This window comes from Mesoplodon densirostris, chromosome 2 (genome assembly GCF_025265405.1).
Source record: "Mesoplodon densirostris isolate mMesDen1 chromosome 2, mMesDen1 primary haplotype, whole genome shotgun sequence".
NCBI classification, from domain to species: Eukaryota; Metazoa; Chordata; class Mammalia; order Artiodactyla; family Ziphiidae; genus Mesoplodon; species Mesoplodon densirostris.
The window spans coordinates 169,606,202-169,630,765 of record NC_082662.1 but is presented as its reverse complement, the minus strand read 5'-3'; the positions used below and the strand labels follow the sequence as shown (position 1 = coordinate 169,630,765).

Sequence of the window (24,564 nt, the reverse complement as noted above, 5' to 3'; positions counted from 1 at the left end):
GCCTCCCCAGGGAGCCTCTCCTGAGGGGAGCATGCCCACCACACCCTTGGGCACCCCTGGCTCCCCCGGGTTGTTTTCAGAACTAGCCTTGCCCGGGCAGGGGCCCAGACTCCAGCCTGTGGAGACTGGCCAGCCATGAGGAGCGGCTGCCTGGAAAGGTCAAGAGGGCCGGGCGCCGTCCCTGGATCTCAGGGGCGCTGCTGTCGCCCGGGTCTGCTGTGTCCCTAGGGGAGAAGGTCTCCCTCCTGCTGGGGCCATGGCGTCTCTGCCCCGCCCACCTCTCCTCAGGGACACAGGCCCAGGTCCCGGCCCACAGGGCCCAGGGGCTGGGCCGGGCAGAGCGGACATAGAGGGCCGCCTGTCCCTGCTGCTGTCCGAGGCGAGGGGTGATCTGGGCACCCTTCTTGGCCTAGACACCCTGGAGTGGCCCTGCCCAGGGGCTACAGCTTTCTTGACCCCCGGCATCTGGGCTTCTTCCTGTGGAGCTCAGATCTCTCCCCTTCCCGGGACCCTGTCCTGCTGTCCGGGACCCTGGGGTGAGTCTAACCCCGTGCAGGCCTAACAGCTGCCTCAGGTGTGGGCCTTCAGTCTCACATTCCCCTGCAGCCCACCACCCTGGTATATCAGAGGCCAAGCTGGACACGGCCCCAGACGGAGGGCAGTGGCGTGGCGGCCACCTCCTGTGTTCCCCCCTTGGGGACCCAGCTCAGACCCACTCTGAGCGCTGGGCCAGGTCCGTGGTGATGCAGGCTGAGGAAAGTGCCAGGCTCTGTGGGGGGCAGCCCTTGGGGGTTCCTGATCTAACTGGGCTCACAGGACAGAGGGCAGGAAAAGCACCGACTGTCACTGGGTCACCCCCTCCTCATCACCTTGAGTCACCACCCTGCACCCTCCCACCCCCGACTGTGCTGAATGGAGGTTGTCTGCACACCTGAGGTCCCTATGCGTTCTCCCCAGGCCAGCTGGCACCAGCCGGGTGAGGCTGTCCTTGACCTTGAGCTCCCCTCCCTTGAGGACTGCGCTCTCACTGCAGCCAGTGGCCCCAGGTGACTGTGCAGAGAGTCCAGGGGTGCTGGTGACCTTTGTCCAGCACACTGAGGGGCGAGGGACAGTGACTTGGCAGGGGCTGATACGGAGGGAGAGGCCCCGTGGGCGAGCCTGTGTGTGTGTGTTGGGAGGGTGTTGGAGGTGGGCTCGGGGAGACCTGGGTGGCCCCCGAGGGCCTTCCTCGGCATCTGGGAGGTGGGTGTGAAATGTGGGGTTAAAGTTGCATTGCCGGTTTCGTGGACCCCGAGGAGGAAAGACGTTGAGTGAGCCCTTTGTGTCAAGCTCTGTGCTGGGACTTCACTGCATCTCACTTAAAACGTGTTAAACCCTGACGTCTTGTTATTATCCCTGTTTTTACTGGGAGAACCAGTGGTTTGCCAAGACCCACAACCAGGGGCGGGCGGAGGGGCCTCTGGGGGATCCCAGGCCCAGCAGCCCTGCCTGAGGGAGGCCATGGTGACTTTGCTCCTCTGCAGGGAAGAAGGGCGTGCTGGGTTCCAGCCCCTTCCTGTCAGAGGCCAACGCGGAGCGCATCGTGCGGACGCTCTGCAAGGTGCGCGGGGCGGCGCTCAAGCTGGGCCAGATGCTGAGCATCCAGGGTGAGTGCGGCTGCGCGGGCTGGGGGCGGAGAGGCAGCGTAGGGAGGGGAGCTGGGGGCGAGCAGTGGGGGGCGCCGCACTTGGCCCCGATGGGAAGGGATGGGAGGTTTCCTGCCCACGGGCTTCTCTCGCTTGAAGCCTGGCTGTTAAGAAGCCACCTGGGATGTTTAAAAACAGCGTCTGAAATAGGAGCCCACGGTTGTTTTTCTGGCTTCTTTCTGAGTGTTTTGACATGTCCAGAGGTCCTGGCATCTCAAAAGTTGGGGAGAGTCCGGCTGATGCCCCCCGGTGCCCCGCGTGGTGGTCCGAGGGTGCTGTTGGGGGAGCTCACGGGCCTGCGGTGGCGTGACGCCGGGGCATGGGCTGTGTGGCCCCGAGGAAGGAAGGCTGGGGGAGACGGCAGCGGCTGAGCCGGGGGCTGGCTCATTGCAGCCCCCAGAGCAGAGCTGGAGGTTGGGGGGCCCTCGGGGCTTCTGATGGTGCTTCCCAGGGAGGAGCACGCGAGGGGCTGGTGTCCTGAGTGGGAGCACAGCCAGTCCCCCCACAGGCAGTCAGATGGACTCACTGAACTGGCCAAGTGAGGGACAGGAATAACCACCCAGGCATGTGGGCGCGGGCACTGCCTGTGCCGGTGCGGACTCCGGAGCGGCACGCGCCCCTCGGAAGCCCTTCTGTGCGAGAGCCCCGCCTCTAGGACGGAGAGCCTCAGAGATGCGGTCACGGCTCTGCAGGAGCGGCTTCATCGAAGGATTCTTTCTGGTCTCAAAGAAACAAACTGAAGTCAGCTGCCGTCCGGCTAGTGAGCTGCGTGTTGAAGCTTCTGTGTGCGTTACAGAATATTTCAGAAAGCTTTTCAACGATGTGGCAAGTGCTCGTGAGAAACGGCTGCAGGAGGGGAGTTGGCCAGAGCGTCTCCAGGCAGCGTGACTGCAGTCAGGGAAAAACGCATAGGAAAGGGTCAAAACGAAAAAAGAGATCAGTAGTTCTCTGTAGGTAGATTATGGGCATTTTAAACATTTAACACACGTTGTTCCCTAACTGTGTTTCTTTTATAATCATGAAAAGCTATGCCTGCTCTTTCTAAGGAATCCACCTCCTCAGGTCCCTGGGTGAGGGTGAGTTCAGAGGCCCCGGCACACGCTGCCCCGCACGCCATCGGCAGGGCCCGGGCTGCACAGACGCACCCAGTGCCCGGCTGGGGAGGGGTGCCGTGGGCCGGGCTGCGGGGGTCTCGGATTTGGTTGTTGCCCGAGGTGGGCCAGGAGTGTGCACGGGTCAGCGTCCCTGCGTCCCCTCTGGAGCCTTGGTCCGCAGTATCAGGGGTCTGTGTGCCAGTGGGGAGACGCTCCGCGGGAGCAGGGAGAACCCGAGGCTGGGCCTGCTGTGTGGCGTCGGGCCTGTGCCTCGTCTTCTCTGAGCCTTGGGTTCGGCATATGAAGGGCAGAGCGGCACCTCGGCCTCCCCCTGGGAGACCTCGCTGGGCAGGGCTGATCGAGGTGGCCTGTGCGCCCTCCTTCCGTGGGGTCAGCCTTCCGCTCTCTGAATGCTCTGCTGCCTTCCAGACGACGCCTTCATCAACCCCCATCTGGCCAAGATCTTTGAGCGGGTCAGGCAGAGCGCAGACTTCATGCCGCTGAAGCAGATGATGGTGAGGCCGGTGCGGCTCAGGGTCCAGCGCCCTGTGGAAGGGCTGGGGGAGGGCCCCTCAGGGTGTCCCCGGCTGTGCTCACGGCCCCTCCCTGGCCTCTCCCTCCAGAAAACTCTCAACAACGACCTGGGCCCCAGCTGGCGGGACAAGCTGGAGTACTTTGAGGAGCGGCCCTTTGCAGCCGCCTCTATCGGGCAGGTGCACCTGGCCCGCCTGAAGGGCGGCCGCGAGGTGGCCATGAAGATCCAGGTGGGCCCCCGGGGTGTGGGCTCGGTGCCTTCAGCGGCTGCACAGGGCCGAGCCGGGCCCTGCAGTGAGGGGCCTCTGCACCCCATGTCCCCTGTGTGTCCCCGTGCCCAGGGCAGGGCCTGTGTCTCTTCACTTCTGTCCCGGCACCTGGTCAGCGGTGGGTGCCGAGAAGTGTTTGCTAAGTGAGTGACTGTAGGAGGGAGGACAGCCTCCCAGAACGCTTGTTTTGGGGGTGGGCAGGGACTGGGGACAAGTGACTGTCTGTCTGGGGCCTGAGCCGCAGGGATGGGGATGGGGGAGGGAGCGGTCGGCGGTGGAGAACAGGGTCGCGGCGGGCCCGGGGGTCGCGGCAGGCCTGGTGGGTCTTGGCTCTGCCTCGCGGAGGTGCGGGGTCCGGGAGGGACACAGCTGGGCAGCTGGTGGGTGGCCGGGGGGCGGGGGCGCCGCGGGGCCCTGCTGTGTCTGTCTGCCTGACTCCCCTCTGTCCCCCGCAGTACCCCGGCGTGGCCCAGAGCATCAGCAGTGACGTCAACAACCTCATGGCCGTGCTGAACATGAGCAACATGCTTCCAGAAGGTCTGAGGCTGCCGCTGGGCAAGGGCAGGCCTGTGGGCGGGCTCCCGGGGAGCCCCCAGTCCCCCTGACGCCCTCCTCCCTGGCCCAGGCCTGTTCCCTGAGCACCTAATCGACGTGCTGAGGCGAGAGCTGGCCCTCGAGTGTGACTACCAGCGAGAGGCCGCCTGTGCCCGCAGGTTCAGGTGCGGCTCCTGCCTTGGGCCCTTGCCCATTGCTCCCGCTGCGGAGACAGAAGGGGCGGCTTTGGGCAGCCCGTCGTGGGCTGAAGGCCCCCCCCACCCCCCGGCTCTGAGGGGCGATGGCTGGGGTCGGGGCCTGAGGCCGGAGCTGTGTCCCGCCCAGCTCGGGGCCTGGGGGGCTCAGCCCTTTGCTGTCCTATGTGTCGCCCCAGCGTGTTGGTTGGGCAGGATCAAGGGGGCCCGGTGTGACCTCCCACCCACCCCTCCAGGGAGCTGCTGAAGGACCACCCCTTCTTCTACGTGCCCGACATTGTGGATGAGCTCTGCAGCCGCCATGTGCTAACCACGGAGCTGGTGTCCGGCTTCCCCCTGGACCAGGCCGAGGGGCTGAGCCAGGAGATCCGGAATGAGGTGGGTCACAGGGTGGGCCTGGAGCCCCAAGGCCCCCCTGTGGGGCAGAGCGGGCAGGAGGGCTGCTGCGTTTCCCCACCTGGTGGTACGCTTGGCCTCAAAGTCAGCTCTGGGCGTGAGGCAGGATGGGGTGGAAGATGGGGAGGGAAATGGGAGTCAGGATTCCCCGGCCCAGATCCAGGGGCCACCGGGCGGCCTGGTGCTGGTGACGAGGACCCACCCGGCCCCCAGATCTGCTACAGCATCCTGGTCCTGTGCCTGAGGGAGCTGTTTGAGTTCCAGTTCATGCAGACAGACCCCAACTGGTCCAACTTCTTTTATGACCCTCAGCAGCACAAGGTGAGTGCTCAGTGGGGCTCCCACAGGGAGCCTGAGCTCTGCTGGAGCAGGGTCCGAGATCTGGGGGTCTCAGCCCCCAGCCACCCTGTCCCCCCAACCCGTGCTCCCCTGGGGCAAACCCTCCCCGGTATCGCCCGTTCCCAGGTGGCTCTTCTGGACTTCGGGGCAACTCGGGAATATGACAGATCCTTCACGGACCGCTACATCCAGGTAGGGGTGGGGGCAGGGCTTGGCCTTGGCCCGTGCTCTCCTGAGGCTCAGATGGGATGCTTGGGACTCGGGGGCGGGCGGGCGGGCTTCTGTCCTCATGTCCCTGCCTGTCCGCAGCGTTTGGTGCCCGTGGACGAGGCCGCAGCCGCCTCGGGCTCGGGGGAGTAAAGGGGAAAGCGGGTGGGGGGGCCGGCGGCTGGCCTGTGTGGGGAGGGGCAGCGCTGGCTCCTGGACCCCCAGGAGCTCCCCTCTGTGTGCTGCCCACGGTCCCCTCTGCACCTCCGCCCAGATCATCAGGGCGGCTGCTAACCGGGACAGGGAGACCGTGCTGAAGAAGTCCATCGAGATGAAGTTCCTCACCGGCTACGAGGTCAAGGTGAGCTCCGCGCCCCACCCGCCCACCACCACTGTGACTCTGGAGACGCACAAGGCCTGCTGAGCCAGACTCAGCCCCGGGCCATGGACTGCTTTTCCCTTGAAATCTGAAGGGAATCTCAGTTTACAAATGCATGAGATCAGAAGTGACAGCTGCTCTGGAGGGTCTCCACAGGGCCCCTGGGCCGGCCCCACCCCAGCCCCTGAGCTGAGGGCCTCAGAATGCCAGGGGACTGGTCAGCAAGCTCTTGTTTTACGCCCCACTCCAGCCCATTTGAGATCCCAGTCACTGGGCTCATCGTGTTGGCGCTCGGGGCCCGGGTGGGCAGATGGGATGGCAAAGCGCAGCCCTCGCTTGCTCAGGCCTCACCGGGGAGAGGGTGAGGGGAGCGCAGGGAGTAATCCTAGCTGCCCTTTACATGAAGGGGCGAGCATCTGTGTTCCTGTCACCCAGAACCCACTCAGAAAGCAGCACTTTCCTCTCCTGATGACAGTGGGGAAGGGCTGCAGACACACAGGTGGTCTCAGGTCTCCCACCTACGAGGAGTGCAGAGACTCAGGTCAGCTCAGGCCTACAGACTGTTCTTTCTGGAATGACAGGTGTTTTGTAAAAACTTTGAATTCGAGTCCCCTCAGGCATTCGGCCGCAGACCCCGCCACTTCCTTTCTTCTTACAGGGAGCCCAGTTCACACATCAATGATGTTCTCCTGGCCCCCGTTGGTTTGAGTTTACACCCTGGTTAACGTTCTTCAGTCTGGTTGAAACGCTCACCTACCTGGCCCACTCCTCGGGGAGCACTCAGTCTAGGCCCCGTGATGGGAGCCCTGGGCTGGTGAGGGCTCTTTGATCTTACCTCCATTCACCTCCCTCCAGGCCATGGAAGATGCCCACTTGGACGCCATCCTTATCCTGGGGGAGGCCTTTGCCTCGGAGGAGCCCTTTGACTTTGGCACCCAGAGCACCACCATGAAGATCCACAACCTGATCCCCATCATGCTGAAGCACCGGCTTGTCCCGCCGCCCGAGGAGACCTACTCGCTGCACAGGAAGATGGGGGGCTCCTTCCTCATCTGCTCCAAGCTGAAGGCCCGGTTCTCCTGCAAGGCCATGTTCGAGGAGGCCTACAGCAACTACCACAGGAGGCAGGCCGAGCAGCAGTAGCCACGGGCCCGGCCGCTAGGCGGGACCCTCCGTCCTCCTGCCGCTAAAACTAGTAGGAAGCCGGTGGTACCCACGCTCCGTTTAAACTTCACCCAGTGAGAGGGGGCCGCTGCTCAGAGCCCGTGGGCAGCACTTACACACGGTTCTCATCGCTGAGCGGGTGTGTGGGGTGAGAGGCGCCAGCACGGAAACGCAGCCCCACTGCTGTCTGGCAGAATCTGCTTATTGTTTATTCATCCGCTGAAATGACTCTCGATAAAAAGACGATTTTATTTCCTTTTCCTTTTTGTAACAGGGCTTTTTGCTAATGTGAATGGTAACCAGAAGATGAGAGTTCTCCCTTTGAATCCCTGCCACCAAAAGAAAAACCAAAAACAAAACCGAAAAGCCTTTTTGGATTTTATGGAGTGTGTAATACAAGGTGTGTGTGTGTGTGTGTGTGTATAGAATGAGGTTTGTGTTTTCTGCCTTGTCCTCTCCGGCTTGGATCTGCACCTGGGAGAAGTGCTGATCTCAGCAGTGCCAACAAACACTACTTCACCAAGCGAGGCCCACCCACACCTGCTGTCTGGCTGGTTCCTAGAGGCTTTTTTGGACAAGCAGAGGTTTCCAGAGAACTGCCTCCTGTGGGGAGGGGCAGGAGCCGCAGAAGCGGGGAGGAAGCCGCGTGCTCTCGGGGTGTGTGGGGGCCCTTCTTCCCGCTCCGGCGCCTGGGCCTTTTGTGGAAGATGACGTGCACGTGTCACCTGCTTGGACCCAAGGGGTCGTTTCAGGCTGTTAACCTCTGCACAATTCTTGTAATTAATTGTCTGATTTACTTGTTTCAATTAAAAAAAAAATGCTAGCATTGCGGCATTAATTCCTTCACTTGTAAAGGATTCCGAGCTGATGGTGAGGACCCCGAGGTCAGCGTCACACCCTTTCGCGCCTCCAGACGCTTCTGCAAGGTTTGCTCCTGGTCCCAGCGTGAGGCTCTTGGTGCCTGAACTCGGAAGGCTCGGCCCATGTTCCTCGTCGGAGAAAGGGTGCGGGGAGGGGACGGCACAGCTGCCAGGCCCCACCGCGCAGAGGCGGAGAAGCCACAGCTGCGCCCGAGGCTGTATGACGCAGTGCTGGCAACCACGGGAAAAGGTGGCCACCAGCCAGCAGGGCGAGGGCCTGGCTTGAGCGGCAGTGACGCCCGGGTCAGGGATCAAGCGCAGCTGAGGCGCACTTTCCTGGGGCAAAAAACTTCACTCCTCGGTCACAGGGGCGTTTTGAACGTTCAGGCGGGGGCCCTTCTCACGGACTGCGAACACCTTGAAAGGTGTGTTAGGTGGTGAAGTAACTCGGAGAGATGGCAGTGGTCCCAGATGGGTCCTCAGAGTTTCGGGTTCTGAAAGGAAAATTCCTTTCAGTGGTTTGGGATTGACGGGAACAGACACGCTGGACTCCGGGACAGGATGCAGAGGCCGAGGTGGTCTCCATGACAGCCGCTGGGGGGCCCTTGGGGTTTAGCCCTGAGCCCAGCACCACGCGCCCATCTGCTGTCGGAGCTTCTACAGCCCTTTTAAAGACAGACTGGATGTATTCTAGTTGCGCGTTAACTCCTGGGACACTCAAAGTGGGCATTTTTATAGGTGAGGAAACTGAGGCTCAGAGGTTATGGTGAGCTGGCCGGACGTCCATGCTCACACTCTAGTCCAAGCCAAAGGCTAGCAAACTATGGCCCCTGGGCCAAACCACTGCCAGTTCTTGTAAGTGACGTTTTCTCGGTACTGTCCAAGGTGGCGCTCGTGCCTACGTGAAATGGAACAGGGAGGGGTCTCAGGACAATTATTTAGCTGAAGCCAGTTTAAGATTTCCTTTGTTAAGAAAGGCCTTACCTGCGTCTCCTCAGCTGTGTCATTCTAACTCAAGAGCTGCAGCACAAGTCGTGGGAAGTGTCCGCTGCTTCTCTGCAGGAGGAAGACAGAAGATCAAACGGCTGCCCCGTTTACAGTCAGCGGTGGCACCCGGCAGGGAAGTCTGGCTGGGGGCGGGCCCTCAGTGCAGTGGGCTCCCTGCTGGAAACTGCATACAGCAGCGCCGCCGCCCACAACGTTGGGCACAGCCTGGCCTTGCACACTGAGCCAATACCAGGGAAGTTTTGACCAGAAGAGGGGAGTTCAAAGCTTCAAGAGAATGGAACACTATGCCACCTGAGCTATGGAAGGAACTAAGAAAGTCCTAGATTAAACTAACCCCACGTCCTGGCAGAAACTGGGGTCAAACGAGACGAAAAGAGTCAGTCACCTTTTCTCCATTCCTCAGACTTTTTAATCAGGGAAAAGAAGACAAAATACTCAATTTGAACAGTTCCCTGTTTTATTGCAATACATCAGAGTCTGGTTAATATTAAGTGATACCAACGTAAAATATCGGCGAGGCGTCTTCTGTTACATTTTGACTGTCCCACCTTAAATATTTCTGTGCAAAAGAATCCACACCATTGTTTGGTAGCAGAGAATCTCATAAAGTTCCCTAAGACAATGAGGGGATAAAACCAAACAAAATGAAATGAGTGATAAGAGGCCAAAGCAGTATCTTTTCCCCTTCCATACACACTTATTTGTCAGCATTATATTCTAAACAAAAAAATGATTACACCCAGGCCATGCAAAACTGTACAATAATATTACAATGAGAAAAAAAAACCCTAAAAAATTTATAAAACAAATGGTATTACACTATCAAATAAAAAGGCAGGTCATTTTGTTTTCATGAAATTTCAAGGTTGACTTGTTTTCATCAATTTCCCCCCATAAATGCAACGGTTTCTGTGTGTAACGGCTGTCCCTGGGAAGGGAGAGGAGTGCCGGCCTAGCGGCCGGCGCTGAAACGAGAGGCCAGCTGGAGCGAGGCCCTCTTACGGAGCAGGACTCTGCAGAGAACACTGGACTTGCATGACGAAGTCATCACAAGGAAAGAGGTTTTAAGATGGGCCCAACGAAATGTCATGTGGCTTATCTAACGAATGCAGGGACTGGGCCACCGAGAGGTGGGGAGCAAGGCGCCCAGTTACTTCCCTGTTTCGCCCAGCGGACCAGGGCAGTGGCGAAGTCTGGCCGCTGCCGAGAATGCCCCTCTGTCCAGAGAGTGGATGCTGAGCTTTACAAAGCTCTGTGCAGCTGGGAGACTACAGTGTTCGTGGCCAAAGGCCAGCAAACGGCCCTGCTGTACCTGGGGGTTAGGGATGTCCACCCACCCCTACTCTGGCTTTTCTTTAACGATACCTGAGAGTCCATATAAATGCAACTGGTCTTTCACAGAAGTAGATGCAGCCACTGAGTAGCAAAATGACAGGATTCTAACCATATGGAAGGCAGAGGGGCTGAGAGGCAGCTGGGGAATGGCAGATTGTTGCTGTAAACGTAAGAGGAATTTCAGATTCTTCCCTGAAACCTGGGTACAAGAATTGCTTGGAAAACTCAGTAGATGGGCCCTTTTTAATTGTATTTCATAGCCTTAAAACTGTGCTCCCTGGGAAAGAAGATAAATCACTAAGTGTAGGGATGGGTGTGTGCATGTGTGTGTGTACACACATAACTAAAGAAGTGAAATCTGCTTTAGCAATCATTTGACAAGGAGGAAGGCTTTTGTTTTTGGCAAAAAGAAATATAGATATATATGCATATATGTAATTTTATACACCCAAAGCACGAGCAGATTAAAGTAGTCAGAATTCAAGAGTAGACAACAAATTGGCTGAACAAAGATAGCACCAAATACCAACACATCTAGACTATGCAAGAAATGCCTCTTCACTTATTTTTACTTTCTACTGAGAAGAGAAATGAGTTCCTGCTGCCATATACATTCTTTGAATGTCCTGCACGAAAACAAACAAAGGATAACTTCAGACAACAACATCACATCTGTTCCATGATCTTTCAATGATCCCTTTCGATGATCTTTATGTTTTCTGTTTCTCTAGAACCCATTCCCCATCTTTCCAAATCATTCTCAAGAAGCTTCTGAAGGTAACTGCTTCATATTTAAGAATGGGGATAAGCCCAGTAGAATGATCATTATCTTGGGAAAATACCTCCCAAACTACTACCCTTGGCAGTGTTGCTCCCCCAAAGTTCTACTATTGGAAGCTAATCATACTTGGGACTGCTCTCTCACTACTGGTAAGACCATTTCAGATTACTGGAGTATAATCCACTGGGTTAATGTTACACCTCCCAGTGAGCCCAGCGGCCAAGACAAGCCCTTCTCTTATCTGCCCTGTTGGGGGGCTGCAGGGTATGACTCATCGTAGTGGAGCCCAGACTTCAGGTATGGTTATATTTTGATCCTAAAAGCATCTTTTAAAGAATAAGCACCTACAGGCAGCAGAAACTTAGTTGTCAAAGCTATAAACTAATGGCTTAGTGTGGAGTCCTGTGAATCTCAGCCTGATCTGCAGCCTCAGGGGAGAAAAGGGAGGCAGGAAGACGCGAGGGGAAAGGAAAGCAGGGGGAGGGAGGGCTGGCCGGTTCCCTCCTCTCCCGAGAAGTATCAAGCTTACGGAGCTAGCCAGACTCAAGGTCTGACTCTTGCTATCTGAATGCACGGGAGTATTTTTACATGACACTTTCCCAAAAGCAAAGGATTTAGAAGGTTAGAATTGTGCAGTAATTTATGCCCATCCAAAGTAAAACACAGTCAAATCTGAGCAAGCACCAAGTTCAAATGTCAAAACTGTTATTATTTTAAAATTCTCTGTTGTAACATTTTATAATATAATCCCCAAACAGGATCCTTTCTTCCCTCACTGAACCTCAGTAACCTGTTCCAGAGAGTGGCATCAGTGGAAACAGTATAGCTCCTTGGGGCTTGAGGTGGGAAGGCCGGCACAGCTGCTGCTGAGGAGAAAGATGTGAAATCGGGGCCAGGGGTGTGCAATGACAGTGCTCAAACACTGCAATTCAGACAAGCAACTGCAGGAACATGCTTCCATTTTAGCTGAATTTTAAAGAAGAGAGCAGAAAATCTGTTTCTATTTCTCAGAGAAATTTAGATTAAAAAGTGAAAGAGGCAGATTCTCTTTACTTCCATGAATTATCTTTATTTCTATCTCTTTCTCTACTCATGTGCTTAACCGGTGAAATGACTCTGGAGACATAAAGTCCTGGTCCTGCATCTCATTTCCTTGTGGTAATTAAAACAGCGGGAATCCAAATGGAAATGTGACTAACAACCCAATACAGCAACTGAGGGAGGAAAAGCTTAAGCAGTCAAGATGGCCATGCTGGGCTGACTTCCTGACCGCGCCTGGGCTGAGCACGTCCATTTCCCACTGGGTGCGGGAAACAGTATTTGGTTAAGGCTGGTCAAGTCCTTGCGTTTGAGGTTTTACATTATTTGGTAACTAAACCCCCTTTCCCAGGCTTATCTGAGGAAGCTCACACCCCCCCTCAAAACAGACCCCTCCCTGAGAAGCTGGCTCAGCTGGGGGCCAGACGCCTCGCTGCCACTCAGGGAGTAAGGGGATTAGCCAAGGAGAAAAAGCACTTTTACGAACCCTTTTATGGACCTTCAGAAACTACGACATTCCTTGTGTCCTTTCAGGTGGGAGGGATCCAGAAGGTGACAAAACTGCATTTCTACAGTCATCAGCAGAAGATACCAAAATATAGTAATAAATGAGAAGTGTGGTTCAAATTCTACTGCTAGAAAAAGAAATGTCTTGGATACAAGTAAATATGCCTTTTAATGATGCTGCTGAAGAGGCTTCAAATGTTAAAAGTCTGGTTTCCAGGTCACACTCCAAACCGATGAAACCAATGCCTTGGAACATTCCCTAAAGCTCCCAGGTGACTGCGACCAGTGTGAGGAATGGCGTGAAGGGGAATTCTCACTCCTCTCACTCTCCTTCTGTAAACGTCAGCTGGAGGCCTTTCTACCCTTTAATTACTTAGGTGGAAAACAGACAAGAAACAACACATTTCTTTAAATTAAATGATCTCTGTCTCATATATGCATCCATCTTTTGTTGAATACAAGATGCTTCTTTTTATTATATACAGTCAGTATTTAACCTCTACATTTGTGTATTTAGTTAAACTCTGTTTTGTAGTAAAATATGCATCGTTTTAGTGAACAGGGACTTACTGGCAACGATCAGGTTGACATTCACTGTGGTGCTGAAGGGGCATGGCGTGCCCGGGCCCACTGGCGAGCCCCACGTGCTGTCTCAGGGCTACAACGAGACTCTACTGTGAAAACAATGGCTGTCTAATCTTATTCTTATCGCTTACATTTGTGTAATCTGCCTACTTGAGCTACCTTTCAGGGGAGGGGTGAAATATTCTGGAAAGCAACGCTAAGTGTATGAAATGAAATCGGTATTACTCTGAGCTGCTCAATGAAAGTCTGCCTTTACGGCTGTTGCTGTTCAGTTGAGGGGGGCGTGGATGCGAGTCCTAGAGGCAGAATTCCTGAGTCCCTGCCTGCTACTGCTGCGGCCCTGGCGCTTCCAGGCAGGGGTGGGGGGAGATGACAGTGAGAGCACAGGGTGAGTGAGGGGAGGGGAGCCCAGAGCGGCCGCTGCTCCGGCGTCTGGTCTGAGAGCAGAGGCCACTCATGGGTCCCAGCTCCCGCGGTCGGTGCTCTCCAGGGAGAGGCTCTTGGTCTTCCGGGGCGACACCGGGCTGGGAGGGCTGCTCAGGTTGGAACTGTTGGAAGCCGTGGAATGCCTCGGAGAATCAGAGTCCTGTGAGGCCCAGAGGAAGACGTCAGGGAGCAGCAGAGGGGCGGGAGGGGCTCAGGCCACCACGGGTCCCCTCCAGCCACCCTGGCCAATGAACTGACGTGACTTTTCTCCTGTCGGTAGAAAGCCCCTTTTCTGAGCTGAGTAAGAGGCACAGAAGATAACAAACGCTCATAGGCCCTTCTGCAGGTCTTTAGAAATGTAGGCCATTTTCATACAAAAGCTATTAGAAGTCTGAACACCTCCAGGGAAACTGCAGTGTGCAACCCAAGTGACTGGCTCCGCCACCCTCGCTGCAGTGAGTGGCTGATCCCTGTAGCAGCGGAGGCCAGGCTCAAGGCGCTGGACCCGCTTTGGGAAATGCACTCGCCTTTTCTCGTTCAGGACTTCTCCAACCCCTGTCCCCAGACAGAGGTGCTGCCCACATGGTACTCACCTCTGCGTCGTAGTCCCTCGCCGGGGCGTCACTTCCTTGGTCCAGGCCTCCCGAGGACAGCGAGCCCTCTGACGGGGAGGGCATGGGTTGCCGCTTTGCACTGTAGCTTCCTCCAGAAAATTCTCTCTTTAATGCACTGCCGTTCTGTGCGGATGACCCTACAGCACATCGTTCAGGTGAAACTTTATACTTGCAGAAGGGGACGATCCTCTAGAAAGTGCACAGACTGCTGAGGTGACGAGCCATCCTTCCCGCTGCCCTGGGGTCATCCTCCTGCTTACAGCCCTTCACTGATGGACAGTGAGTCCAGCTGCGTTACCCTGACACCCAAGCCCACCTCGGAGCCCAGCCGCCAGGGCTGCTGGGTGAGCGGGCAGCACTCATGAGGCCGCTGGCCTCTGCTCTCACTGGCCGTGCCCAGGCTGCCCTGCTTGCTAGACAATTCCACAGAATCAATCCTTCCAGTCTCCACCCACGTGCTACTGCCTTAGTGAGTTTTCTTTCCTACTCCCTGGAGCACCTACAGCACTTCTTATCACCTCTTTCAGAGCATTTGGATCTTATGTTGTAATTATGTGCCTTGCCATTCTTTTAATAGGACGACGGTCTTTGCCTCTGCAGGACCAGTCGGTGCAGGACTGGGTATGCAGCAGGTACTCAAAACACACGTGCTAAACGATGAAGCAGAACAGAACAGTTCCCAAAGGGAAGACCATGCCACCTGATGATGCATAACTGTCACTTGTAGAGAATTTTCATAAAAAACACAAAGGAACAAAAGAGAAGCGTTTTCATTCCACAGGACAAAAAGCCTGAGATACAAAAATGAGGTGAGTTTCTTTAAAATCACACCCTATTTTGATCTTAGAGTTGGGGTACATCAAAGGAGGACTGGCACCATTCAGAGGAAGAAAAAGGATGACCAAAAAAATCTTAGAAATATTGGGGTATTGTGAGTACCTGTTTAAAGCTCTTAGCATTCCCTACTATTCTTTAGTTTTTACTGAAAAATGTTTTAATCTTGCTGAGCTGCACTATTAAGATCACTGGTCAAAAAAGACTGTGAGACTGCGTTGAGGTTTTAGCACAACTACGAGGTACAGACTGTGAAGCCTGCCTGCTGAAGCCCTGTCCTTGGTGATCTCCCACAGCTTCCTTCTAGTTTCGGTTTGTTTCCTGAGCCCCTCAGCTGTGTCACCATAATTTACTTATTGCAGAGGTTATCAACACTGGTTGTATGCTGCATATTATATTATGGAGCTTTAAAAATACCAGTGCCTGGGCCCCATCCCAGACCAATAATAACAGAATTTCTGACTTAACTTTTAAAAGCCCTTCTGATGATTCTAGAATGCATCTCAGGCTGAAAACCACTGATTTAATCTTACTTCCAACACTCCATCCAGTTTCTAAGCTGTCTGTCACCAGACATATACTGATTTTCATTTGTGGATGTGTTTCTTTGGCTATGTAATCTTTACTTTTTTGCTGTGGATCTTATGTCTCCTTAGATTACAACCTAATTGAAGGCATAAATCACTTTTTATGATTTCTCTTTGAATTCCATGCCTAGTTTAGTGCTCAATTTAACAAAAGCTATAATGTAAGTTACTATTTTTAAAATTTCGTCACTCTGAATAAAAACCCCAAAGTGCCAGAGAGTTCTGCTGTTCTGCTTACTAACCTGTGTGACCTTAAGCAAGTTATTTTATCTAAGTCTCAGTTTTCTTCATTTGTAAATAAGAAAATAAATTCTACCTTATGGGATTTTTGTGGGAACTGAGCACTCAATACACGGAGAATGAAACGTAAGACGGAAGGTGTGTGAGGGGGCTGGCTGCCCAGAGCTTAGTATGCACTTACTGGGCTCTTTTCCTCCGTTCTAGTGATCGTTTATAGAATAGAGAACTTAATCCACCTCTGTGATTTACTTTTTCTTTTCTTTTCTTTTTTTTTTTTAACTTTGGGAATGTTCCTTTCAGAGAAAAATTACACTCAACCACCCTAACCTTAAAAAATTGAGATGGGCTGTTTTGATTGAACAGCAAAGGGGGACAATCTGAAAACTGTGGTCCCAACTCAGGCAGGGTCTCTTCCAAAGAGTTCTAGATGGTGATTCAGGGGATTGGGCCCCAGATCTCTTGGGGTGACGGTGTCTGACTCTACATGACCTCTAGGAGAGTCTGCAGGCTCGCCAGTGAGCCTGTCACTGACAGGAGCGGGTAGAGTCACAGTGGAAAGCTCTGTGTTCATTTGACTTCAGTCAGGAAGCCATCGCAAGTCTGGCCCTGGAAGAGCCTGTGCTTCTGGTTCTGGAGGTTGACAACATGGAACCCCGTTTCTTCTTGTGTCTCTCTTGGCAGGCTGTCCTTCTGGAAAGTCTTTACGTGAGCTGGGCTACTCTTGAAGCCAGCAAGAAGCACTCTAAATAGCAGATGCCCCTTGGAATTCCTGGGCTGGTCTTCCTCTTAACCTCTATACAAACAGCTTGGTACCAAGAATCTCAAGAAGGCCACGCCTGATTATTGCATTAAAGGTCTTGACAGGGATTTGGAGCTGGCTCCAGTCTGTAGCTTGCGTATTGTCAACAATGACAGTGGACTCTCACTTCAGCGCTCCTAAGGAGATGGCCACTCAGCCCTTTGAACCTCTGTATTATAGGTCCTATCCTTACCTGCAATTCCATAAATCCAAAAGCCCTGAAAACCAAAACTTTTTTTGTAAGTTTGATGTAAATTCATGTGATGGCAGACTTAATCTGAACTGACTGGAGGCTGATTACAGACTTCACTTAAAAAAGAGTACATTTATTTATATATTCATAGTGTGACTAGTCATAAATTTTGCTGTATAAATATTAAGTTTGTAGGTGCTGTCTTAGATCTTGCTGGCAATGTAATATAATATATGGTAGATTCTCTTCTAAAAAAAAAAATCTGAATTCTGAAAACAGGTATCTGGCCCCAAGGGTTTTGGGTAAGGGATTATGAACTTAACTATTAATATTGTGATACTTTCTTTGCATCTCAAGTGTTGATAACTTCTGGTTAGTTATAGTAAATCTACTATCTTATCGAGCTACCATTAGTAAAAAGATAATTCATAAAACGGTTGCCATTTTTCCAACTGGCTAGATATTTTCATTGTAATCAAGGCTACACACTGCTTAGAGATGACTGTGGGAGATGACAGCAAAAAAGTCACAAGATGTGCACTTCAACTTCTGCCTGTTGACTGACAACTCCTTGAACGTGCTCTGTACGTCTGCAGCCAGTCTCTGCAGCAGGCGCCTGTCCTCGGTTTGCAGGCCTGGGGCGGGGTCCCTCCCATGGTTCCAGGGGTGGTCTGTGTGATCACCAGCACACTGCAGAAGCGATGGCATGTCCCTTCTGAGACCGCTGCTCGGTCTCTCTGTCTCAGGTCACTTGCTCTGTGGGAAGCCAGAGGCCATGCCACCAGGACACTTAGGCCCACGCTGGTGAGGAACGGAGGCCTGCCAACAACCATGTGGGTGAGCTGGGAAGTGGCTTCTCTAGTCCCAGTTGAGCTTGGAGTTGACGGCAGCCCCGGCAGACAGCTTGACTGCAGCCTCCTGAGAGGCCCTGAGCCAGGACTGTCCAGCTAAGCTCCCAGACCCCTGACCCTCAGAAACTGTGAGAGATAACAGATGTTTGCTCTTTTTTTGTTTGTTTTTTTTTGCGGTACGCGGGCCTCTCACTGTTGTGGCCTCTCCCGTTGCGGAGCACAGGCTCCGGACGCGCAGGCTCAGCGGCCATGGCTCACGGGCCCAGCCGCTCCGCGGCATGTGGGATCTTCCCGGACCGGGGCACGAACCCGTGTCCCCTGCACTGGCAGGCGGACTCTCAACCACTGCGCCACCAGGGAAGCCCACGTTTGCTCTTTTAAGCTTCTAAATTTTGGGGTAATTTGTTCCACAGCAAGAGAACAAATGGTATTCCAGCACCCTTCACTTCTGTGTTGCCAGAGCCTAAAACCAAGAGCTGGGCACAAGGCGGGTGCTGATACTGGCGTCCTCAGCATGAACAGTGCGTGAAGGAGGACACTCAGTCTACACCGGGAGGCCTGACTCGAATGTCTCACATTTAAGAATACAAGGCACGAATACGCTTCTGACTGAATGACTCTGAAATGTGAGCTGGAGTTACTACCGTCTGTTCTTCTCAGAGCTCAGCTGCAGGGAAGTGAGGGAGGCTTCGTTAGCGTTACCCGGGGTCCACCCTGGGCCTGCATGTGCTCGGGCGCACTCGCCCCACTCTCTCTGATCGAAGCCAATACCAGGTTACTTCTGAGAAAGTGACAGAAAAGCAGCTGTTGGCCAAGAACAGTCTTGCCCTTGGATAATGGTCCTTGCCTACTTAAAACTCTTCGGAGCTTTCCCACTGTGTTTTCAAAAAAATTAAAAATGTCTTATGTTGGTCCCCAAGTCCCTGCTTGATCTGACCCTTGCCTACCTCTTGAGCTTTGCTCTGTCACTCCCTGCCCACTACCAGGTAGCCACTGTGCCTCCTTTCAGTTAATCAAACATGAGTCAATGTGACTTCACCCCCAGGGCAGGCACGTGACCTTGCTAATTATTCTAAGTGTGTATTCATCCTCAAGAGCTACTGCCTGTTACTCTCTATTACTGTCCCGTTAATTTCCTTCGGAGCTTTTTATTTTTTTATTTTTTTATTTTTTTTTATTTTTTTAATTTTTTGCCTTATAACAAATTTAATCAGTTATACATATACATATGTTTCCATATCCCCTCCCTTTTGCGTCTCCCTCCCACCCTCCCTATCCCACCCCTCCAGGCGGTCACAAAGCACCGAGCTGATCTCCCTGTGCTATGCGGCTGCTTCCCACTAGCTATCTACCTTACGTTTGGTAGTGTATATATGTCCATGCCGCTCTTTCACTTTGTCACAGCTTACCCTTCCCCCTCCCCATATCCTCAAGTCCATGCTCTAGTAGGTCTGTGTCTTTATTCCTGTCTTACCCCTATGTTCTTCATGACTTTTTTTTTTTCTTAAATTCCATATATATGTGTTAGCATACAGTATTTGTCTTTCTCTTTCTGACTTACTTCACTCTGTATGACAGACTCTAGGTCTATCCACCTCATTACAAATAGCTCAATTTCATTCTTTTTATGGCTGAGTAATATTCCATTGTATATATGTGCCACATCTTCTTTATCCATTCATCCGATGATGGACACTTAGGTTGTTTCCATCTCCGGGCTATTGTAAATAGGGCTGCTATGAACATCTTGGTACATGACTCTTTTTGAATTATGGTTTTCTCAGGGTATATGCCCAGTAGTGGGATTGCTGGGTCATATGGTAGTTCTATTTGTAGTTTTTTAAGGAACCTCCATACCGTTCTCCATAGCGGCTGTACCAATTCACATTCCCACCAGCAGTGCAAGAGTGTTCCCTTTTTTCCACACCCTCTCCAGCATTTATTGTTTCTAGCTTTTTTGATGATGGCCATTCTGACTGGTGTGAGATGATATCTCATTGTAGTTTTGATTTGCATTTCTCTAATGAGTAAAGATGTTGAGCATCCTTTCATGTGTTTGTTGGCAGTCTGTATATCTTCTGTGGAGAAATGTCTATTTAGGTCTTCTGCCCATTTTTGGATTGGGTTGTTTGTTTTTTTGTTATTGAGCTGCATGAGCTGCTTATAAATTTTGGAGATTAATCCTTTGTCAGTTGCTTCATTTGCAAATATTTTCTCCCATTCTGAGGGTTGTCTTTTGGTCTTGTTTATGGTTTCCTTTGCTGTGCAAAAGCTTTTAACTTTCATTAGGTCCCATGTGTTTATTTTTATCTTTATTTCCATTTCTCTAGGAGGTGGGTCAAAAAGGATCTTGCTGTGATTTATGTCATAGAGTGTTCTGCCTATGTTTTCCTCTAAGAGTTTGATAGTGTCTGGCCTTACATTTAGGTCTTTAATCCATTTTGAGCTTATTTTTGTGTATGGTGTTAGGGAGTGATCTAATCTCATACTTTTGCATGTCCCTATCCAGTTTTCCCAGCACCACTTATTGAAGAGACTGTCCTTTCTCCACTGTACATTCCTGCCTCCTTTATCAAAGATAAGGTGACCATATGTCCGTGGGTTTAACTCTGGGCTTTCTATCCTGTTCCATTGATCTATCTTTCTGTTCCTTCGGAGCTTTTTAAAAAATTTTTTTTTGCAGTATGCGAGCCTCTCACTGTTGTGGCCTCTCCCATTACGGAGCACAGGCTCCGGACGCGCAGGCTCAGCGGCCATGGCTCACGGGCCCAGCTGCTCAGCGCCATGTGGGATCTTCCCGGACCGGGGCACGAACCCGCATCCCCTGCATTGGCAGGCGGACTCTCAACCACTGCACCGCCAGGGAAGCCCTCCTTCGGAGCATTTATCATCACAATTTGTAGTACTGTTTGTCTGTCTCCCACATGGACTGTAACTTCTAAAAGGGTTCTATGACTATTTTCGTAACAGCTGCACTTGTGCCTACTAGGCATTACCCAGCCAGGTCTGAGACACTGGCCACCGATGATACACGGCTGCTACCTTGCTATGGAAATGCTTCCTGCAGCTGGGGCCACTTACTTGCTGACAGGCCACTGCTGGCACTCATGGAGCGACCAGGTTCAGGGCGGGATTTGGTGATAGATGGGATACTGACCGAGCCACTGAATGCTGTCCGACTTTCCTGAGGCCGAGGGTTCTAAAATCAAAAGAGAAAGCAAAATTCTTCATCCAGAGTGAAACTGATTTTCTACAGAGATGTCTATTTTTCACCCTAATTTCAAGAAATAAAGTTGTCTTGACCAGAGTGATACAGAACAAGAAACAGATTATATAATCCCTCCCACCCACAAAAGTACTAAAGCCCTAGCAGAGGTAACCCTCACCCCAACCAAAGATAAGTGCTTATCTTTATACTTACTGAAATACTTACCAACAGATAACAATTTTGTTCTTGTTGTTGTGAGTGCAGTAAGTGAAAGTTACATGGTTAGAAGTGACAGTGAAATGTAGAATTACATGGACCTCTGCAGATAACCGAAACAAAGCTTTTACTACATATGAGATTTTTATTTTCTTAGGATAATTCAAAAGCTGAATAAGCCCATTTAGAAGAAAGTCACTTAAAAGTACATTCTTCTCAAGTACACCTTCTATTGTCCTGATACTGAAAGTGCCATTTGCATGTTCCCATCCCAGTCACCAGGCAGCCTTCCTGCCTCACAGAGAGCAGCACCACGAGTCATAACTATGATGCTTGTTAACAATCACAGCCTGGGTGAAGTCATTTAACTTGGGGATGTTGGTGTGAGAAGTTTCCCATCTAATACTGAATAATTTTGGTGTCCAAGGGAGGAAAATGAGCCATAGAGTGCTTTGAAAGTCACACACACCTAGAGAGGTGGTGCGTAGGACCAGCTGTCTGAACACGGTCTCCTCGATGGCCCTAACCTTTTCAGACCGGAAGGGGTGTCAGGGCTGGTACCTGAGAGAAGGTTATGGCAACACACCTAATGCAGGGCCAAAGCTAGCAAACATCCACTAACATCTCTTGGAAAACATGCACTAATATATCTTGAAAAACTCCAAATCATACATTTTAAAGAATCACACATATTGAGATTTGGCTGGCTGGCTGGCTCTAAATTCAACTATTGCCATTTTGGTTCATATATCAAATTTGCAAAGTCCATGTAATTCTTACTGTGTTATTTGTTTAAAGCAAACGTTTTACCTTTTTTTCTCTAAGAAAATAAAAAAATTTTAAACAGAAAACAGTGCTAACATTTCAACAGCCACTCATAGGAGCAACCCTGAGAGATGCCGATGACATGCATACAATGCAGCAGAGTCAAGTTCAAGAGAGATGGGGATATCAGTTTAAACCTTTAAATTTTTATTGTTTTTGCTATTAACCTTAAGGTACCTTTGTGTCGTCCTTTTCTATAAAACAAACCTACCCTAGAAAAAATGGCAAAAATTAAGCCTATAAAAATACGAGTGGTTTAGTAACACTGAATGTTGAGGTAATAAAAGAATGATACACAGAAGATATGTTCTGGGGGAAAAAAAACCCACACAAAACCCAAACCCGACAGTTTATCATTCATTCAGCTGAAGTTCAACTTCATTATGAAGTACTGTGAAACCTAAGCTGATGGTCCTTTTCCTGCACAAATGTGCTTAAGATTAGGGTAAAACTTCCACCAATCGCAGTGTTTCTATTTATAGAAGACTAACTTAAGCAACATTTCCACCATCTTTTATATCAAAAATTCTTGACTGATTAGTTTATACAATTTCCTCTAGAATCCACTCCCTGAAATCAAATTGAAGCTTAGTTTATCATAAGTAATCTTATCTTGTGAAATAAGACACTTAAATGACATTATAGTTTAATGTCAATAACAATGACATTTAAAACCTCACAATTTAGAATGCAAACAAAAATACAAAAATAAACTTCTCACCCTACAGGTAGTTTTCTTATTGGAAAATTACTTTACTAAATACACAAATAAAAAATGGATGCTATTTTTTTCTAAGCCAGAGGAAATGCCTTTGCATGATACAATCTAAATATTTTATTATCTGCAAAACAAACTTGAGAAAATGCTCCCTTGAAGTCAGTACATATTTCTTGACAGATGTATGGATATTCAGCTTGAATGGCCACTTGCTCTCCAGCCCACTGCAGAGACACTAGTTACAAAGATGCAAGGCTGCGTGGAAGGACCCAGTGGCAGGTACCACGGTCCTTCAGAATGCAGCACACTCTGTGTTTTTTTCTCTTGTTGATTTACTTCTCTTATCTTGGATCCTGGCTGGAATTAAAGGTGCATCAGCAACTCAAAGATTAGTAAGACTACCTTCTTCTGATAATTTTTCCTGTTATTCACTGGTACTGTTATACTTTATAATTTTGAGAATTGTGAGCTTTTCAAGAAGGGGATTATTGTAGATAAAAGGCCTTTGGACAGGCCCTTCTATAGACTTTAACTTCACTAAATATAAAAAATTTCTCTGAACTGAACTGGTTTTAGAGTAACGAGCAATACAGAATTCAGAAATTCTAGATCCCTTTTTTGTTTGTTTTTAATAGAATAAAGACTTACTCAGGGGTTATTTCTTATGGTATCTGTAATGAAAAATATCATGATGGGATGATGTTTTATTAAAAAATGGAAAAACCTCCAATACTGTTTTAGAAATAAAACTGAAATCTTCCCAAATCCTCATCTTTTTCCTCAAAAGAAGAAAAAAGTAGAACTCCAAGACAGAAGAGGAGGAAGAGGAAGAACAGAAGTTTGGCAACAGAGAAACAGGCCAAAGGGAAACGTTCACAGAATGTATCCCCTTGGCGGTGTTACTTATGAAGCCAGGCAGAGATCCGCACATGGTTAGTACAAGTTAACACCTAACTCAGCTGTTCATACCCTCAGAGTCATAAAGCTTGGTGTACCGGGGACAGAGCGTAGAGACGGGGAATATTCAGGGTTTATGGAATCAGGAGAGAGAAATTTTTCAGCAGAATTAACAGTCATGTGATAGATGTGCTCAAAGTTGATCGGAGAGGAGATCAGACCGGAGTGATGATGAGGGGATGGATAAGGGAAACCCGGCTATCAAAAACAACAGAAAGAAGAAAAAGGTAATGAGGTAATGAAAATGGATTCACTGGATATATGTGACATTTCAGACAACATGCATGTAGAAAAAAATGAAGTAAGTATCTCACATCAAGAATTGAATCCATAATGAAATACTTTTAGGCCGTAGAAAGTTAAATTTTGTAATCCTCTTGCCAGTTACCTAAAGAGCTGATTTGCAAAAAATCATTTGCCTCATAAACTTATTCTCTCTTATTACTATCAAGCTGAGTAGAAACTGGACTTCAGAGATACAAGTAGATTTTCAAAATTTAGTTCAGTATTTTCCTATGTGATAGAATCAAAACATGGCAAAAATCCACCAAAAACATTAGGGATAGAAAAAGCGAAAAATAATTAAAGAAAAGAACAAGTGAACCTACAACCAGCCTCTCACCAAAAGCATTATGAAACTGTTCCTTTAGAAACTAAAGCCATTTCCTGGTATTTACAGACTTGACATGTGTTTGCTTTTACTGATCTTATCTTCCTGTAACAGAAATAGTAACTGTGGAATATACCAATTATTGGTTTACCTTTAAGTAGCCCAAGCTTATCTCCACTTAGACACCCAAAGAACATGTTTATTTTTAACAAGAGAACAACCTTCTCTTCAATGTTCAGGTGTTTTTTTTAAAAAATGAAATAATGTAATACTAAAGACAATAAAAGAAAGTTTTTGAAAACAAGGGCTCTAGTTTTTCATGTTAAAATAACTTGGGAACATTTGGGAACTGTCACTCAGCACCCAGTCACCTTCTCTAATGGGGACTTTCAAAGTTCAGTTTCTGAGAACAACTGTGTTTCAGGAAAACATCCTACCATCTCTTCATTAGAGACAGGCTGAATGACTTCCCGGAGATACGCTGACTGATATTCTCATGAGTTGAGATGAGCTTTCTTTGTTAAAAAAAAAAATCTGGTAAATTAGGGAAACTTAA

General features: G+C 50.3%; 2 protein-coding genes across 19 annotated transcripts in view; one reads left to right on the top strand and one right to left on the bottom strand.

Annotated features, from left to right (window-relative positions):
• Positions 1 to 7,634, top strand: part of COQ8A (coenzyme Q8A) — a 49,714-nt gene extending 42,080 nt beyond the window's left edge. For 4 of the 5 annotated variants that reach the window (XM_060088618.1, XM_060088619.1, XM_060088620.1 and 1 more), the window contains 10 exons: positions 1,524 to 1,646; positions 3,209 to 3,294; positions 3,403 to 3,543; positions 4,038 to 4,119; positions 4,208 to 4,301; positions 4,568 to 4,709; positions 4,941 to 5,048; positions 5,193 to 5,258; positions 5,548 to 5,634; positions 6,508 to 7,634. In XM_060088618.1, the coding sequence (XP_059944601.1) occupies positions 1,524 to 1,646; positions 3,209 to 3,294; positions 3,403 to 3,543; positions 4,038 to 4,119; positions 4,208 to 4,301; positions 4,568 to 4,709; positions 4,941 to 5,048; positions 5,193 to 5,258; positions 5,548 to 5,634; positions 6,508 to 6,795 (1,217 nt within the window). In that variant the 3' untranslated portion in view covers positions 6,796 to 7,634. The remainder of the gene's footprint in view (positions 1 to 1,523; positions 1,647 to 3,208; positions 3,295 to 3,402; positions 3,544 to 4,037; positions 4,120 to 4,207; positions 4,302 to 4,567; positions 4,710 to 4,940; positions 5,049 to 5,192; positions 5,259 to 5,547; positions 5,635 to 6,507) is intronic. The other variant, XM_060088622.1, reaches the window with a different exon arrangement.
• Positions 7,635 to 9,119: 1,485 nt separating this feature from the next.
• CDC42BPA (CDC42 binding protein kinase alpha) overlaps positions 9,120 to 24,564 on the bottom strand; it is a 317,120-nt gene continuing 301,675 nt past the window's right edge. For 8 of the 14 annotated variants that reach the window (XM_060091342.1, XM_060091328.1, XM_060091331.1 and 5 more), the window contains 4 exons: positions 23,411 to 23,596; positions 20,556 to 20,673; positions 13,950 to 14,107; positions 9,120 to 13,516 (listed from right to left, as the gene is read on the bottom strand). In XM_060091342.1, coding sequence (XP_059947325.1) covers positions 13,385 to 13,516; positions 13,950 to 14,107; positions 20,556 to 20,673; positions 23,411 to 23,596 — 594 coding nt within the window. In that variant the 3' untranslated portion in view covers positions 9,120 to 13,384. Of the gene's footprint in view, positions 13,517 to 13,949; positions 14,108 to 20,555; positions 20,674 to 23,410; positions 23,597 to 24,564 lie in introns of those variants that run through there. The other 6 variants (XM_060091334.1, XM_060091337.1, XM_060091335.1 and 3 more) reach the window with 2 other exon arrangements.